This window comes from Kwoniella newhampshirensis, chromosome 6 (genome assembly GCF_039105145.1).
Source record: "Kwoniella newhampshirensis strain CBS 13917 chromosome 6, whole genome shotgun sequence".
Taxonomy (NCBI): Eukaryota; Fungi; Basidiomycota; class Tremellomycetes; order Tremellales; family Cryptococcaceae; genus Kwoniella; species Kwoniella newhampshirensis.
The window spans coordinates 1,233,481-1,247,264 of NC_089960.1; the positions used below are offsets into that span (position 1 = coordinate 1,233,481).

General features: G+C 50.5%; 4 protein-coding genes across 4 annotated transcripts; 2 read left to right on the top strand and 2 right to left on the bottom strand.

Moving 5' to 3' along the window:
- Positions 1-539: 539 nt before the first annotated feature.
- Positions 540-5,479, top strand: IAR55_003618 (uncharacterized protein; the record flags this gene model as incomplete). Its single annotated transcript, XM_066946725.1, has 13 exons — positions 540-608; positions 668-696; positions 749-984; positions 1,037-1,099; positions 1,155-1,448; positions 1,501-1,743; positions 1,794-2,876; positions 2,924-3,434; positions 3,524-3,553; positions 3,601-4,968; positions 5,024-5,096; positions 5,160-5,231; positions 5,291-5,479. The coding sequence occupies 13 exons, from the start codon at positions 540-542 to the stop codon at positions 5,477-5,479; spliced, it is 4,260 nt and encodes a 1,419-aa protein (XP_066803117.1).
- Positions 5,480-6,567: 1,088 nt separating this feature from the next.
- Positions 6,568-8,298, bottom strand: IAR55_003619 (uncharacterized protein; the record flags this gene model as incomplete). Its single annotated transcript, XM_066946726.1, has 5 exons — positions 6,568-6,765; positions 6,830-7,316; positions 7,380-7,881; positions 7,937-8,195; positions 8,287-8,298. 5 exons carry the CDS (start codon positions 8,296-8,298, stop codon positions 6,568-6,570), a joined length of 1,458 nt encoding a protein of 485 aa, XP_066803118.1.
- Positions 8,299-10,085: 1,787 nt separating this feature from the next.
- IAR55_003620 (uncharacterized protein) lies at positions 10,086-11,938 on the bottom strand (the record flags this gene model as incomplete). Its single annotated transcript, XM_066946727.1, has 8 exons — positions 10,086-10,312; positions 10,411-10,546; positions 10,742-11,034; positions 11,185-11,429; positions 11,541-11,587; positions 11,647-11,716; positions 11,782-11,804; positions 11,858-11,938. The coding sequence occupies 8 exons, from the start codon at positions 11,936-11,938 to the stop codon at positions 10,086-10,088; spliced, it is 1,122 nt and encodes a 373-aa protein (XP_066803119.1).
- Positions 11,939-12,072: 134 nt separating this feature from the next.
- On the top strand, positions 12,073-13,355 carry IAR55_003621 (uncharacterized protein; the record flags this gene model as incomplete). Its single annotated transcript, XM_066946728.1, has 6 exons — positions 12,073-12,383; positions 12,463-12,526; positions 12,644-12,745; positions 12,851-12,950; positions 13,068-13,176; positions 13,265-13,355. The coding sequence occupies 6 exons, from the start codon at positions 12,073-12,075 to the stop codon at positions 13,353-13,355; spliced, it is 777 nt and encodes a 258-aa protein (XP_066803120.1).
- Between the last annotated feature and the right edge of the window lie 429 nt (positions 13,356-13,784).

Here is a 13,784-nt window from a genome sequence, read left to right on the forward strand (position 1 = left end):
GATCTAGAAACTTTATCATCTTCTTCTACGTTGGGGCAGAGAAGGATCCTCTACAGATGATGCACCATACGTTGTCAACATCTGCCCCAACTCAACCTGCCCTTTCCCCTCTTCTTCCAGTGACTGGCTGGTTGGTTGCAACCTTCCCCACGTCGTTCATCACTGTCCCCACATCATCGTCGTCACTTATTTGTATTTCATGGATAATTTGTATTTATCTTTGACGCTCTGATCGCCGAGGCTCAGGGGGTTAAACCAGAACACGTGGCAAGCGCGTGACACAAATCCCCAACCGCTTGGATTCAAACCTCCCCCAGGTTGACTTTCAGAAGCACCGACATTACTGAATTCTCCTACTACCACTACTCTGTCAATCTGTCCATCAACCTTGTATTTCCTCTCGTTCAGCTTTCCTTCAACTCCTCTCCCCTCCGTCAACCCCGTTCTGATACTTGCTGAGAAAGCTCCCCATCTGGCTTTCCTGCGGTATCTTTCTCTTCCCCTAATCCGCTCTTTCACCTGTTCATCAACTAGTCAACATGGCTGCCGCTGGATTGGATCAAGAGAGTATCTCTCGTCGTGAACTCACATCGCGATGTATCTCAATCGTAAGCATCATCGAAAGCATACCAGCTGCTTAAAGACCTGACTCTTGAGTGATGCATAGATGAACCGCGCCGATCCTAACCTCATTGAGTAAGTTCTGTGCGCCTCTTCCAACAGCAACTCTCGCTGACAATTGGTTCAGGTACATGAAATACCACATTGAGAATGTGGATGCGTCCAAGGGAGCGACATACGAGAAAGTCAAGAAGTTTGGTCAGATCCTGCTGGAGAATTGTCAGGAAGTTGTGGACAAGCCACCTATGTACAGGGATGTTGCGCTCCCCACAGCCCCTCATACCGATGTATCTGCAAAAGGCGACATCATCTACTCTGAGATATCGAGACATAACGTGAGGAAGTTGGAGAGCTACGTGAAGGGTGAGCTTCAACCCTGTTTGTGCTTCTGTAGTGTGTTGACTTTGAATCGCAGAGATGGCTTCTGGTGGAGATGTCGAACCGGCTGTCAACCTCACTAAGGTTCAGTCCGATATCGGTGAGTGCTTACGCTATACTCAAACAACTGGTAGCAGATATTAATGATTTCACAGACAAGCTCTGGGAGCTTGTCAACTCTCAACCGTCAATCACACCTGCTCAGAAGGCTGCCATCAAATCCATGTACGGCGAGGTCATCAAATCTCTCGGTCACGGTGAAGGCTCCCCACTTGAGGCTTCGGCTATCTCTCGCGCCAAGGGCTCTAAACAGAGACGTTCCAGTTCTTCTTTCTTGCGACCCAACGTCGAGGACCGAACAGAGGTGGAGGAAACCCACTTGCCATTCTTACATCTCAAGAGGAAGACTGGAACAAGCTTTGCCTATAGTCAGAAGTTGACGAACATCTGTGAGTGCCCGGTATCTGGCCCTCATTTAGACGTACAACTGAAACCTTACAGACTTCGATGTTCTCACCGAGATTGCCACATCTGGTGTCACTTTCTCAAGGAAGGCTGCTCTTCTCACTGGTGTCGGCAAGGGCAGTATTGGTGTGGAGATCCTTAGCGGTCTCCTCTCCGGTGGTTGTACCTGTATCGTCACCACTTCTCGATATAGCCGTGCTGCTGTTGATTACTACAAGAACATCTTCCATGAGATCGGTGCTAAGGGATCAAAGCTCATTGTGGTCCCTTTCAATGGAGGTGGGCAAATTTCTGCCGCCGATGTCCATAGTATACTGATTTCTGTGCAGCTTCCAAGCAGGACGTTGAAGCCCTTGTCGATTACATCTATTCCACACTTCAGATCGATCTCGATTACATCATTCCTTTTGCTGCCCTTCCCGAAAACGGACGAGAGATCGATGGCATTGACGACAAGTCCGAGCTCGCTCATCGACTCATGATGACCAACCTTCTTCGACTGCTCGGTGCCGTCAAGACCAAGAAAGCCGCTCGACATTTTGTTACTCGACCAACTCAGGTTGTCCTTCCACTGTCTCCCAATCATGGTATTTTCGGTAATGACGGTCTCTACGCTGAGTCCAAGATCTCCCTTGAGACTTTGTTCAACAGATGGGGTGCGGAGTCGTGGGGCGAGTACCTGTGTATTGCCGGTGCGGTCATTGGCTGGACTCGTGGAACCGGTCTTATGAGCGCTACGAACTTCGTCGCTGAAGGTCTCGAAAAACTTGGTGTGCGAACTTTCTCAGCCAAAGAGATGGCTTTCAACATCCTTGGTCTTATGCACCCTCTCTTGTTTGACATCACTCAAATAGAACCTATCTGGGCCGATCTCAACGGTGGTATGGACCGAGTCAACGGTCTCGCTGAGGTTATGACTAGCATCAGACTCGACCTCAATCGTGTCGCCGACCTTCGACGTGCTATCACTGTCGACAACGCTGCCGACTTCCGAGTCACCAACGGTGGCGACGCTGAGCGACTTCATCAGAAGGTTGCTGTTGCCCCTCGTGCCAACTTCCAATACGACTTCCCCAAGATCGATTCTCCTGATATCCTCAAGGAGCTCTCACACCTGCAGGGCCTCGTTGATCTGGACAAAGTCATCGTCTGCACCGGTTTCGCCGAAGTCGGCCCTTGGGGTAGTTCGCGAACGCGATGGGAGATGGAAGCTCGTAATGAGTTCACCATCGAGGGTTGTATCGAGATGGCATGGATGATGGGTTACATCAAGCACTTTGACGGCAAGGTCGCTAGTGGCCAGACCTACGTTGGTTGGGTTGACGCCAAGTCTGGTGAACCTGTCGATGACAAAGATGTGCGATCCAAGTACGAGAAGAGTATCATTGAGCACGCCGGTATCCGAATGATCGGTGAGCAGACCTTTGGATTTATTTAGATCAAAGCTGACCTGACATAGAGCCCGACTTGTTCTTTGGCTACGACCCTGCCAAGAAATCATTTCACCAAGAAATCGAGCTCAACCACGATCTTGAGCCTTTGGAAATCCCCGCTGAGGATGCCGCTCGATTCAAGCGAGAACAAGGAGACAAAGTAGACATCTGGGCGCAAGAGTCTGGCGAATGGTTTGTCAAGTTCAAGCGAGGCGCCCGAGTTTTCCTTCCCAAGGCTGTCAAGTTCGACCGTGTCGTTGCTGGTCAACTTCCTACAGGATGGAACGCCCAACGATTCGGCATCCCCGAAGATATCATCTCCCAAACTGACCGTACAGCGCTCTGGGCTTTGGTCTGCACTATGGAAGCTTTGATTATGTCAGGTGTTACCGATCCTTACGAACTCTACAAGTACATTCACCCCTCGGAGGTCGGTACTTCCCTTGGTTCCGGTATGGGTGGTATGCGCTCTTTGAGTCAAATGTTCAAAGAGAGGAAAGAGGAAAGGGATGTGCAAAAGGATATCCTCCAGGAAACGTGAGTCAAAGTAGCGCATTCCTGGCTAACGAAGACAGTTTTATCAACACTGTCGCCGGTTGGGTCAATCTTCTCTTGCTTTCGTCAAGTGGTCCAGTTAAGATCCCTGTTGGCGCTTGGTGAGTTGCCATCTGTCCAATGCTCTGCAAGAACTGACCTCGTACAGTGCCACTGCTTTGCAATCCGTTGAGATTGCCTGTGATTCCATTCTTAGTGGCAAAGCCAAGGTCATGGTCGCTGGAGGTTTTGATGATTTCTCTGAGGAAGGTTCTTTCGAATTCGCCAACATGAAGGCTACAAGTAACGCCGAGACTGAATTCGCTATGGGACGTGAAGCCAACGAGTTCTCTCGACCGATGACCAGCACTCGTTCTGGATTCATGGAGAGTCAAGGGTGTGGTGTCCACATTATCATGTCAGCGAAGACTGCTCTTGAGATGGGAGCTTCCATCCAAGGTATCGTCGCTTACACCTCCACACACACCGACAAGGCCGGTCGATCTATCCCCGCTCCTGGTCGCGGTATCCTCTCCACTGCTCGAGAGATCACACCCAAGGAGGCTCTCCCCATCCTCGATGTCAAGTACCGAGCCCGTCAACTCTCTTTCCGACGCAAGCAGATCTCGCAATGGCTCGAGAACGAGCACGATCTGCTTCGTGCCGAGTTGGAAGCCCGCAAGGGAGCCGCTGACAACGAGGAGTGGTTCCAAACAAGAGTGAGCTTCATCGACGAGGAGGCCAAGCGACAGGAGAAGGACGCTCTCGCTACATTCGGTATGCTCGAAGGCTCCCACCCTAACATCGCCCCTCTTCGACGTGCTCTTGCTGTCTGGGGTCTCGATATCAACTCAGTTGGCGTCATTAGTTGTCACGGAACATCCACCAAAGCCAACGACAAGAACGAGAGCGGTGTTTACAACCTTCAGTTCGAACAACTTGGCCGAACTCCGGGTAACGCGGTACCCGTCATCGCTCAGAAGAGCTTGACTGGTCACCCCAAGGGTGGCGCCGCTGCCTGGATGTTCAACGGCATGTGTCAGACTTTGAACTCTGCCCTTGTTCCTGGTAATCACAACGCCGACAACATTTCCAAGGAGCTCCGTGCATTCCCTCACCTCTTCTACCCCTCGAAACCCATCCAGCACGTCCGACTCGAGGCTGGTCTCCTCACTTCATTCGGTTTCGGTCAAGTCGGTGGTCAAGTCGCAATTGTTCACCCTCGATACCTCTTCGCAGCCCTTCAGCCTCACGACCTTCAAGAGTATTCCAAGCGACGACAGCTTCGAGAACTCGACACATACTCGCGAATGTCTTCAGCATTCGTTAACAACAACCTCGTCCAGATCAAGGATGCACCTCCGTACTCTGCCGAGCTTGAAGGTGGTGTCTTGCTCAACCCACTTGCCAGGGCTGGACCTAGCAAGAACTCGTTCGCCTTCCAGGGTAAATTGCCTTCCAGTGTGCCACTCGACAAGGCAAACACGTCAACTCTCAAAGCGCTCTTTGCTCAGGCTTCGGACGTGGCTGGTGTCGGGTGAGTTGCACACATGTGTCAGTGGAGTCGGGACCGAGCTGACCTACTGTTGCAGAGTTGATACCGAATTGATCTCTAATGTCCCTACTTCCGATACTTTCAGAGAGCGCAACTTCACAGATGAGGAGGTGAGATGAATACGGTTTCAGCGTGATCAGCGTGATGCGAAGAATGGCTGACCATGTGTCTAGATCAATTACTGCACTTCCGCACCTGATCCCACAGCATCTTTCGCCGGTAGATGGGCCGCAAAGGAGGCAGTGGTGAGTGCTGAATAGGACTGATCGTACTTATAGTTGCTAATGTCCCCATCCTTTCACAGTTTAAGGCATTGGCCGTGCCTTCCAAAGGCGCCGGTGCTCCTCTGAAAGATATCGAGATCCTTTCGACTTCATCTGGTCCCACGGTCAAATTGTCAGGTGATGCTCTCGCTGCGGCTGGAAACAAGTCCATCAAAGTGTCTTTGTCTCACAGCGATACTTCGGTGATCGCATTTGCCGTTGCTCAATAAGGATCGGTTGCGATTTCTCTTTCAATCATTTATCATGACAGTCTCCATACTCTTGTTCTCGATTTTTGTCGATATGGTCATTTCCTTTCCCGGTTCCAGTACACATTTAGATATTGATGAGGCGAAGAGGATGATATATCATGCAGCAGTGTATATACGCATAGTCCGGGGCTGGTCATCAGGCGATGGGACGGATCCTCTCCGATCTACTGCGAGTGTGCATCTTCGACGAGAAACAACTGTGTCTTTCACCGTTCGATGTTGTGATCATGGTCATCTAGCGCGCTTCATCCATGAACGTTTATCGCGCCTTTTCTCCATGTAGATCGGTCTTTCCTTCGCATCTGAGATTCGGACTTTCGGACTGCTTCGTGATCGTCAAAGTGACCAGACGAACGTCTCTCCCTCAGGACCGACCCGTATCGCACCTCAGGTTCTTTTCGGATTATATATATTCACATGTGACATGCTAGGACGACGATCAACCTTTCCGTTCTACTCTGACCCTGACCCTATCTGTCTGCCTTGATTACTGGAAACGAAAAAACTCCCTTCCCTCGACGTACAGAAAGAAGTACGTAGGGGGGGGGGGATATATATGAGGTGGGGTATGTTATGTAAGGAGAAAGGATGGATGAAAAGACGGATGGATGGATGAATCACAAACAAGATCAGAGCAAATACAGTTGTCGCCAAGACTCAAGGAAGAGACGAATTATCGTCGGGACGAAAACATGTGTGTGTTTATGCGATATGTATGAGAGCGGTGTAGAAGAGTTTCGAAGAATGATCATGATCATGACGATCATGACCATGACGTTCGTGACAGGTAGGTAGGTATAGGTAAAAGGTGGAAGAGGAGAGGTTGAGATGGGTGTTTATCAAAAATTGTCCGTTAATATTATCGTTTGTAAGGGTCGAAAGTCTTCCTGTGTATAGACCACCCCCTTGTTGTCACTCCTTCCATGTGTCCTCGAGTCTGTTCAAACCTATCCGATGACTAGAATGACATCCAACCCATCATCGTCAGTTCCTGATACGCCCTTGAAGAGAGTTCAAACACGCACACTCACTCTCTCGAGACACCACTAGTACCACGTCGACACGTTGTTGGTCTGAGCCCAATCTCTCGCGAAAGTCGACGCTCTCAAGAACTTCTTGCTAGAATACTTCTTGTAGACGTATACCGACTCAAAGTCTGGCTCAACCAATCGTTCGCACAGAAGGCTGGCGCCGGGGATGAGTTGAGCTTCCGTGAAGTTGGAATAGAAGATGAATGCTTCGTTCTGATTGCGAGGCATATCGTTCAGTGATACGGCCCATGTTCGAAAGCCGACGAATAAGACTCACCCAGTCACCACCCAACATCTTCCTGGCCAGGTACATACCAACGGCCGCGATCATACTAGGCTTACATCTCAAGAATCGGTGATCCAACAATGTCACTTCCATCAAGAACTTGCTAAGTGTTCGGGTTTGAACGTCATAGTCGTCCGCCTTGGAGATCCTCCTGACCCAAGAGTAAGGAGAGCAGTAAGACGAGACGGTAAAGTCGAGTGTTTGGAGAATAATCCTCTCTCCCTTGAGGATCTCATCTTTTGTGTAACCGTTCTCGGTCATGTAAACGAATTCCTCGACTGAAGGCGCAAGGATCTCCTCGTACTTGGCGGCGATGAACATGGCTGTGACACCGACGAGTTGGAGTTTGACGAGAGATACCACTCGTACAGAGAGGAAACGGTCGACCAGGTTGACGGCGATCCAGAGGGTTTCGGGAAGCATGTGGTAACGGAGGTGTACTTGGAGAAGCCAGTCGATGAGAGTTGTTCGCATGGTCCTGTTATGATCCGGCTATGAGTCAACGTTTCTCGAGTTACATACGTGGATCGAGCCTGCTCACCATTCAATCTCTGTTTGAAAGTCCATGTATCTAGGGTTGGGCATCACTGATTCCTCTAGCTCCTCCATGTGCGCGAAGATCTCGTCGGCATATTCAGCCACCATGGTGGTATCAAACAACTCGACATCGTCCTTGAAGGTAGCTCTAATCATCTCAAGCTGATCTTGAGCTCTAATCATCTCTTCTTCGGGCATTCTCAACCAGTCTTCGTCGTCCTCATCCTCCATCTCTTCTTCTTCCGATTCGTCTTCAAGCGAGTCCTCGTCGACAGTCAACATGGTCATCTGCGCTTCGGCCCGACGAGAATCAACATCCATCTCAGATATGAGATCTCCTTCGCTCTCCATCGCGGTGGATGAGGGCTCGAGAGCGGGGAATACGGATGTGGAGGACTTTGCTCGGTGAGGGATGGCGGCGATAGGTCGGGTAGGTTGGGCATTGTTTTGACGGGAAGCAAGAGGTTGTCGAGCTTCGGCGTTGATTGACTTGCCAGCGGGTTTCACTGATAATTGAAATATGAGCACATCGCCTGGGTGAGTGATCGCCATCGCACTCACAAGGCTTCTTGGCATCGTCATTCATCTCCTCCCTGACCACATTGGTGACAACACCACCCAAAGCAGTCCTCTTCGCACCAGCCTTGACCGCGACAGGTTTCTTTCCCCCAGCACCAAGTACTACTGAGCTGGAAGCGACAGCGACCTTTTGTGCGGGACCGAGATGTGACATGGATGTCTTGCTACGCATAGTCGCTTGACTTGGGGCGGCATTCTCGTCATTTCGTGGTCGGCTAGCAGCCCGTCTGGTGTTTGCAGCCTGGGGGGATGTCAACATGAAGTAAGATAGTGGGGCGCCGTGTCGTGAGATGGACGAAGCAGGACCACAAAGGGGATGAGCAAGTACTTACTCGTGACGCCATATTGAGTATCGACTGTCGTTGAAGTGTGCAAGGCAGAATGGGGGACTGATAAAGTCGAGAAACAAGGTATGTATCGGGTATGAAGCAGCGGTGAGAAAGTTTCTGGTGGTATGTTCGGCTGTGTTGTGTGATGCGTGTTGATCACTCAACGATTGATGACGGAGAGAGAGAGAGAGAGAGGGAGGGGAAACACCAACAAGTCTTGATGTGTGAGTGTGTGTGACAAGGGGCAAAAGGGGGGGCAAAGTCAGCCGGGGAGAGGGGCTTGGGTTGGTTGATCGTTTGTTTGTCGGGTTCGTGTTTGTGATGTTATTTATTTTCGGTCGTGTGAATGGTCGTGTTGTCGTCGTTTAATGATAAAAGAGTGAATAAGCAGTTTGTGATGACTTGATTTGACTGATATGATCTGATCTGATCGCTGAAATCGAAGGAACAAGAAGGTGGGTGAGGTATGAGGAATGAGACGAGGGATGAGAGAGAACGAGAAGAAGTGATGATTTGTATGTAGTCTAGCTGATTATCATCGTTATTATCAGAGTCAGAGTCAGAGAGGCTGGATGAGGAAGGGTTCACAGGTACGGACAAACACCACCAACACAACCCCACCCCACCCGGGCTAAAAAGTGGAGGTCAAACCGCAGAGTCAGTCTCGCACCTCGTTGCGGGGGGGGAAGCACAACAACAAGTAGGTCTCGGCGTTATGGGATCGGGATTAGTGCATTGGCACAGGTCATCTCACCATGGGAAAAACCCAGGGTCAGAGCGCTTTCTGTTCAGGTCGTCTAGAATGGTACATCCATTGAGGAAACAAGCACAACAAACGACCTGTCTCCTGGTCATGCATGCTTCCTTTCCCTATCACTACTACCGGGTAGCAGAGCATACCTGCTCCACCAAAGCCGTAATGTCACTCTCTAGGGGTCCAAGGAGAAACGGAATAAGGGACTGATCCCTCGAATTCGCGCTGGTTACAAGTAAATTAGACGAGTCAAGTTGGATGGGACACCACGACGACAACAACAGGTCTGAGACTAACCAACCGTTCGAACAAACACAACAAAAGCGCGTCGGAGAGCAGTGGTCGTTTCAGAACAGATGGACGGACCTTACGATAATCTCTTCAGGCTCATATGAACTCAATCATGGGAGTCCCTTATCTCTCTCTACCTGATACCTAACAGACATGATGAGATCGGTCGATGCATGGTCGGTTCACGGACGGGCAAACAAACAGCTCGAGAAAAGCAACATCATCGAATGGGCCCAACGGGTCTACTGGTATCTCGATTGACCGGATCTGCAATCTAAATGTTGTTGATGCCTTACGGGTCACTCCCATGTACAGAGAGTCTCACAATTAGATACTTTGATTCGTCGGTCGTATCCATCATCATCATTGCCAAGGCACTACTATCGCATGTTTTCATTTGTCGTGTCGATCGGATGGTCGATCGGTCGACCGGTTGTTCCCCGACTCCCTAGGGCTCCCTCAAGAGATACAGACCAAACAAATGGTTTCGATTGTCTCCAACCTGGTCAAATTTAATGATACAGCGACATAGAAAGCAGCTGCTGCATAACAGATGGACAGCCGCATCGCAATACCTGCATGCTGGATGAAACAATCATTTCATTGGCGACGCTTGCTTAGGCGTTGTGGCCCGACTGCTTTCTGCCACGGTCCTGACGGTTTCGATTTCTGCTCTTCTGTTTCGAAAGATATACATTCCTTCTCGCTCTGCATCTTCCAATGATCTGTACAACGACCGCAATACCACTTCTCGCGCTTATCGAGTCCTGAACGTCCTTCCGGACGCCGTCTTCTTCTCACTCGCAACTTCCGGCTTGGCTCTGTTGAGCACCTTCAGGAACTCTGCCACTCTGTATCTCATCCTCGAGTGCATGTACGCTTTCGAGCATTTGATGTGGTAGTGAAGGTAGTCTCGGAAGAGTTGAATTCGGTTGATTGTAGCGAGGGCTTGGGCGGGGTTGGCAAAGTGTCGCGGAGAGAGGACTGTGAAGCGCGACGTAAGGGTCATGCGTTAGCAAAATGGCCGTGCCCAGCCATCTTGGTGACCAAGATTATCAGACGACGGGATGTTCAGTACTCACCGAAAGTGACGTATCCCCAGTCTTCGCCGTTCTTCAGACCGGGGAGATGTCGGATCTCAAGCGGTGGTTCTCGGTTCGAGTACCTGACCTGTGGCGCATTCTGCAGACTTTGGAGTCGTCGAGCGTCGACGAATTCCTGTATGCAAAGGTCAGCAGATGTATGATGCGCGGTCTCCCCAGACCAGTCGTTCTCTTCGTTGCAGTCCCTCATTTTGATTCGGAAGCAAAGAATCTCCACAGTGACAGCACGGGTCTGACCGATTCCAAGCCGTGGCTAGAGAGTGTAATGGCTCACAAGGGAGACATAGGAGCGAACAGGATCCGTACTTACTTGCAAGAAGACCCTTCCGTACACTCTATCCGTCTCCTCTTTGAATACAGTACTGAAGATCACCGTTACTCGATCATGACTAGCCTGGATATAGATAGCTTCTTCCTCCCTGTATTTCACGATTTTGAGATCCCCCTTGGCTTCAGCAGGAGCTTGGTCGGCGAGTTGCGCTCCGGCTGGTTCCTTGTAGCTTGCTTGGAGGGACGATTGTTCGTTGAAGGCGGAGATGAAGGGTGACGACATGGCTGTTGATTTGAGATGGGCGAGGCTGGAAATCAGGTCGAGTTTCGCTTCTGCGAAAGGTGACGCGTTGGTCAGTCCCGTTCAATCGTTACCAAGTAAACCCGATAAAGGGCAACATAAACGCGGGGAGTTGTGAACATAGCGACACAGTCATGGGATGGGAAGCAAGAGACCCGCCGCTATTCATGACGTCGACTCACCAGGTGATTCGGGCAATTTGTCCAGATCAATGAGCAAGCTGACATTGTATTCTGGCTCAGTGTTCGCTTCGTCGAGCAAGTAACCAGCATATTCGTGCTGGAGATGATCCCTGGCTCCATACTTGACGAGATCTGGCCAACATTGGATGCTCATGGATAAGAGCAACTGGGTCTTGGATGAGGGAGTGGAGAGATGGAATCGGACATTGTCGTAATCTACGAATTGGATATCGGCTCGGGAAGGTCTACAGCGTCGGTATGTCAATCAGCAAAAAAATCGTGTCTCGCCTTGGAGCCGGAGATTGGTTCGGACACGGGCTGAGGGGCGGGCCAAGGTGGATTGACTTTCCACTCACTTCTCGAACCGGTCGGTGAGGACATCGTTGATGATAACGCTGTGCGACTGCGAGAAGCCTTGTCAGCTGTGTGCTTCCATTCAAACACCGCAGAGTACCAGCTCACCTCTAACAGGATCATCTTGCTTCCCTTCTCTTCTCTCTTGTCGCTCGCTTGGATGAGTCGCGTGGAAGGCCTTGACCAGAGTGTACAGAAAGGTGATCAAGTAGTCAAACGTCGTTGAGGCAGTGAGTGACGCACGACTTCGCAGCCCGACCGCTGGGCTGGTACGGCGCTCAGGGACTGAATCCAGAAGGGTGGTTTTTATCAGTCTCACTTGGATGAGAGCGAATGAACGAATCAGGCTCATTCCAAAAATAGCCAGTTCCCGACGGAAACGCTGACCAAACAATCTCATACCGATTGGTGGTTTCGAATGAAATAAAGCATCAACTTTTCCAAAGGAGATCGACAAGGCATATATAAAACTGCTCGTTTGCACTCCCCGTAAAGCTACTCTCTGAACTCGTTCCCTCTTCCCCTGATACTTGGATGTCATCCACGAGTCGTACCTCCGACCCTAGTACCGTGACATCGCCCAACAAATCGACTTACGCAGGTATTCTGATCACCGCTCTATCTCTCATCTTCGCTATATTCGCTCTTCGCCTCTCACCCTCTGCAGGCGCAAGCTTGAGATCAGCCGTCGGTCGCTTCCGTCCGACCGTTACTGCGCTCACGATTACCACACCTTCCATCGTCTCGACTTGCAGCACAACTGCTACGCGTCACGCACATACCGACACCTCTCCACAGTCTTTCACAATGGCGATGAACGCTAAAGAGTTCAGAGAATGGAACCGGTGCGTTGACATGTGCCGTGACCGTTGGCTGCAATCGCTCACGTTCTGGTTCATCGCTGACGAGTCGTTTCGATCACAGACTTGCCGATCATATGGATCAGTTCCATAATCATTTCAGATACGAATTCAAGCGAATCTACGAAGTAAGTTTGTATGTCGCTTCTCACAGTATTGCCGCCGTACCCGAAACTTCCTTGACCAGCCAACAACCTACCTACTTCCTGTTGAGCCTTGGGCGGTCTCACTGACAGATATCATAGCTCGCCGACGGAAGCTTCCATAAAGAGGGGATGACCTTGGCTCGATTCTTGCGAGAAGCCCAACAACTTGCGCATCACCTTGAGATGCATCACAGAATAGAGGTATGTCTGCACATCTCGTTCTAAGCACACTGGATTGTCGTAGACCTTGAACATCAATTGAAACCGTCGCTGATATCTGGTCTCTTTTGTTGTCCGCTACAGGAGACTTACATCTTCCCAATACTGGCCAAGAAGATGCCCCAATTCAAACAAGGAAGCAGAGAGTCAGGTCAACATCTGCAGAGCCACAAGAAGATTCATGAAGGTGAGTGATCACTTCATTCCTTACTCACCCACACCTCGTCTCCCATTCCAGTCCTATCGTCCATCTCATCTCCCCGCATGCTCCAAACATGTCAGTCCTGATCCATGTTGTCCGCAGGTCTTGAGAAATACGAGGCGTTCCTCAGCACGAACCTCGCCAATCCGTCAAAGTACGATGCGACCGAACTGCGGGGAATCCTGGATGGTTTCAGAGACGTCTTGCTCACGTGAGTTGCCGAAATGCATCCCTCAATCGGAATCGGGATGCAGTCGGAAGGGAACGGATTATGCTGATTTTGATTTGGATACTTGCAGGCATCTTGACGAGGAGGTCCACGACTTGGGTGCGGAAAGTATGAAAGCGGCTGGATGGACTCTGGATGAGATCAGGAGAGTCCCCATGTAGATTAGCGTAAGAGAGGTTTTAGACGTAACATTGGGTGATGGGGCGAAGGAGCGAAGGACAATGTGACTCGTGTTGTTTGAATGAAACAACCCCTGGTCATACGAGAGAGGATCGTGCTTCTCTGTACCAACTAGGTCCAAACGCACACGCACAGAAAGGCTTTCGCATCAGATCTCAACCTGGTACAGACGCAATCACCCTTGTACTCCTTCACCCCGGGGGAAAGGGTCCGAATACAATGACTACGTCGGGCGACTCTACCCCGTCCAGATGCGAAACGGTCGACTGCGGAGACACACGACAGGGCATGAGGACAAGAGTCCAGATCGACGCGGAGACGAGCACGGATCACCACGCTTCTCCTCACAGACGACACAAGGCACGATACAGAATCAACAAGCGATGTGTGACAAGGGATGATTCGCTCGG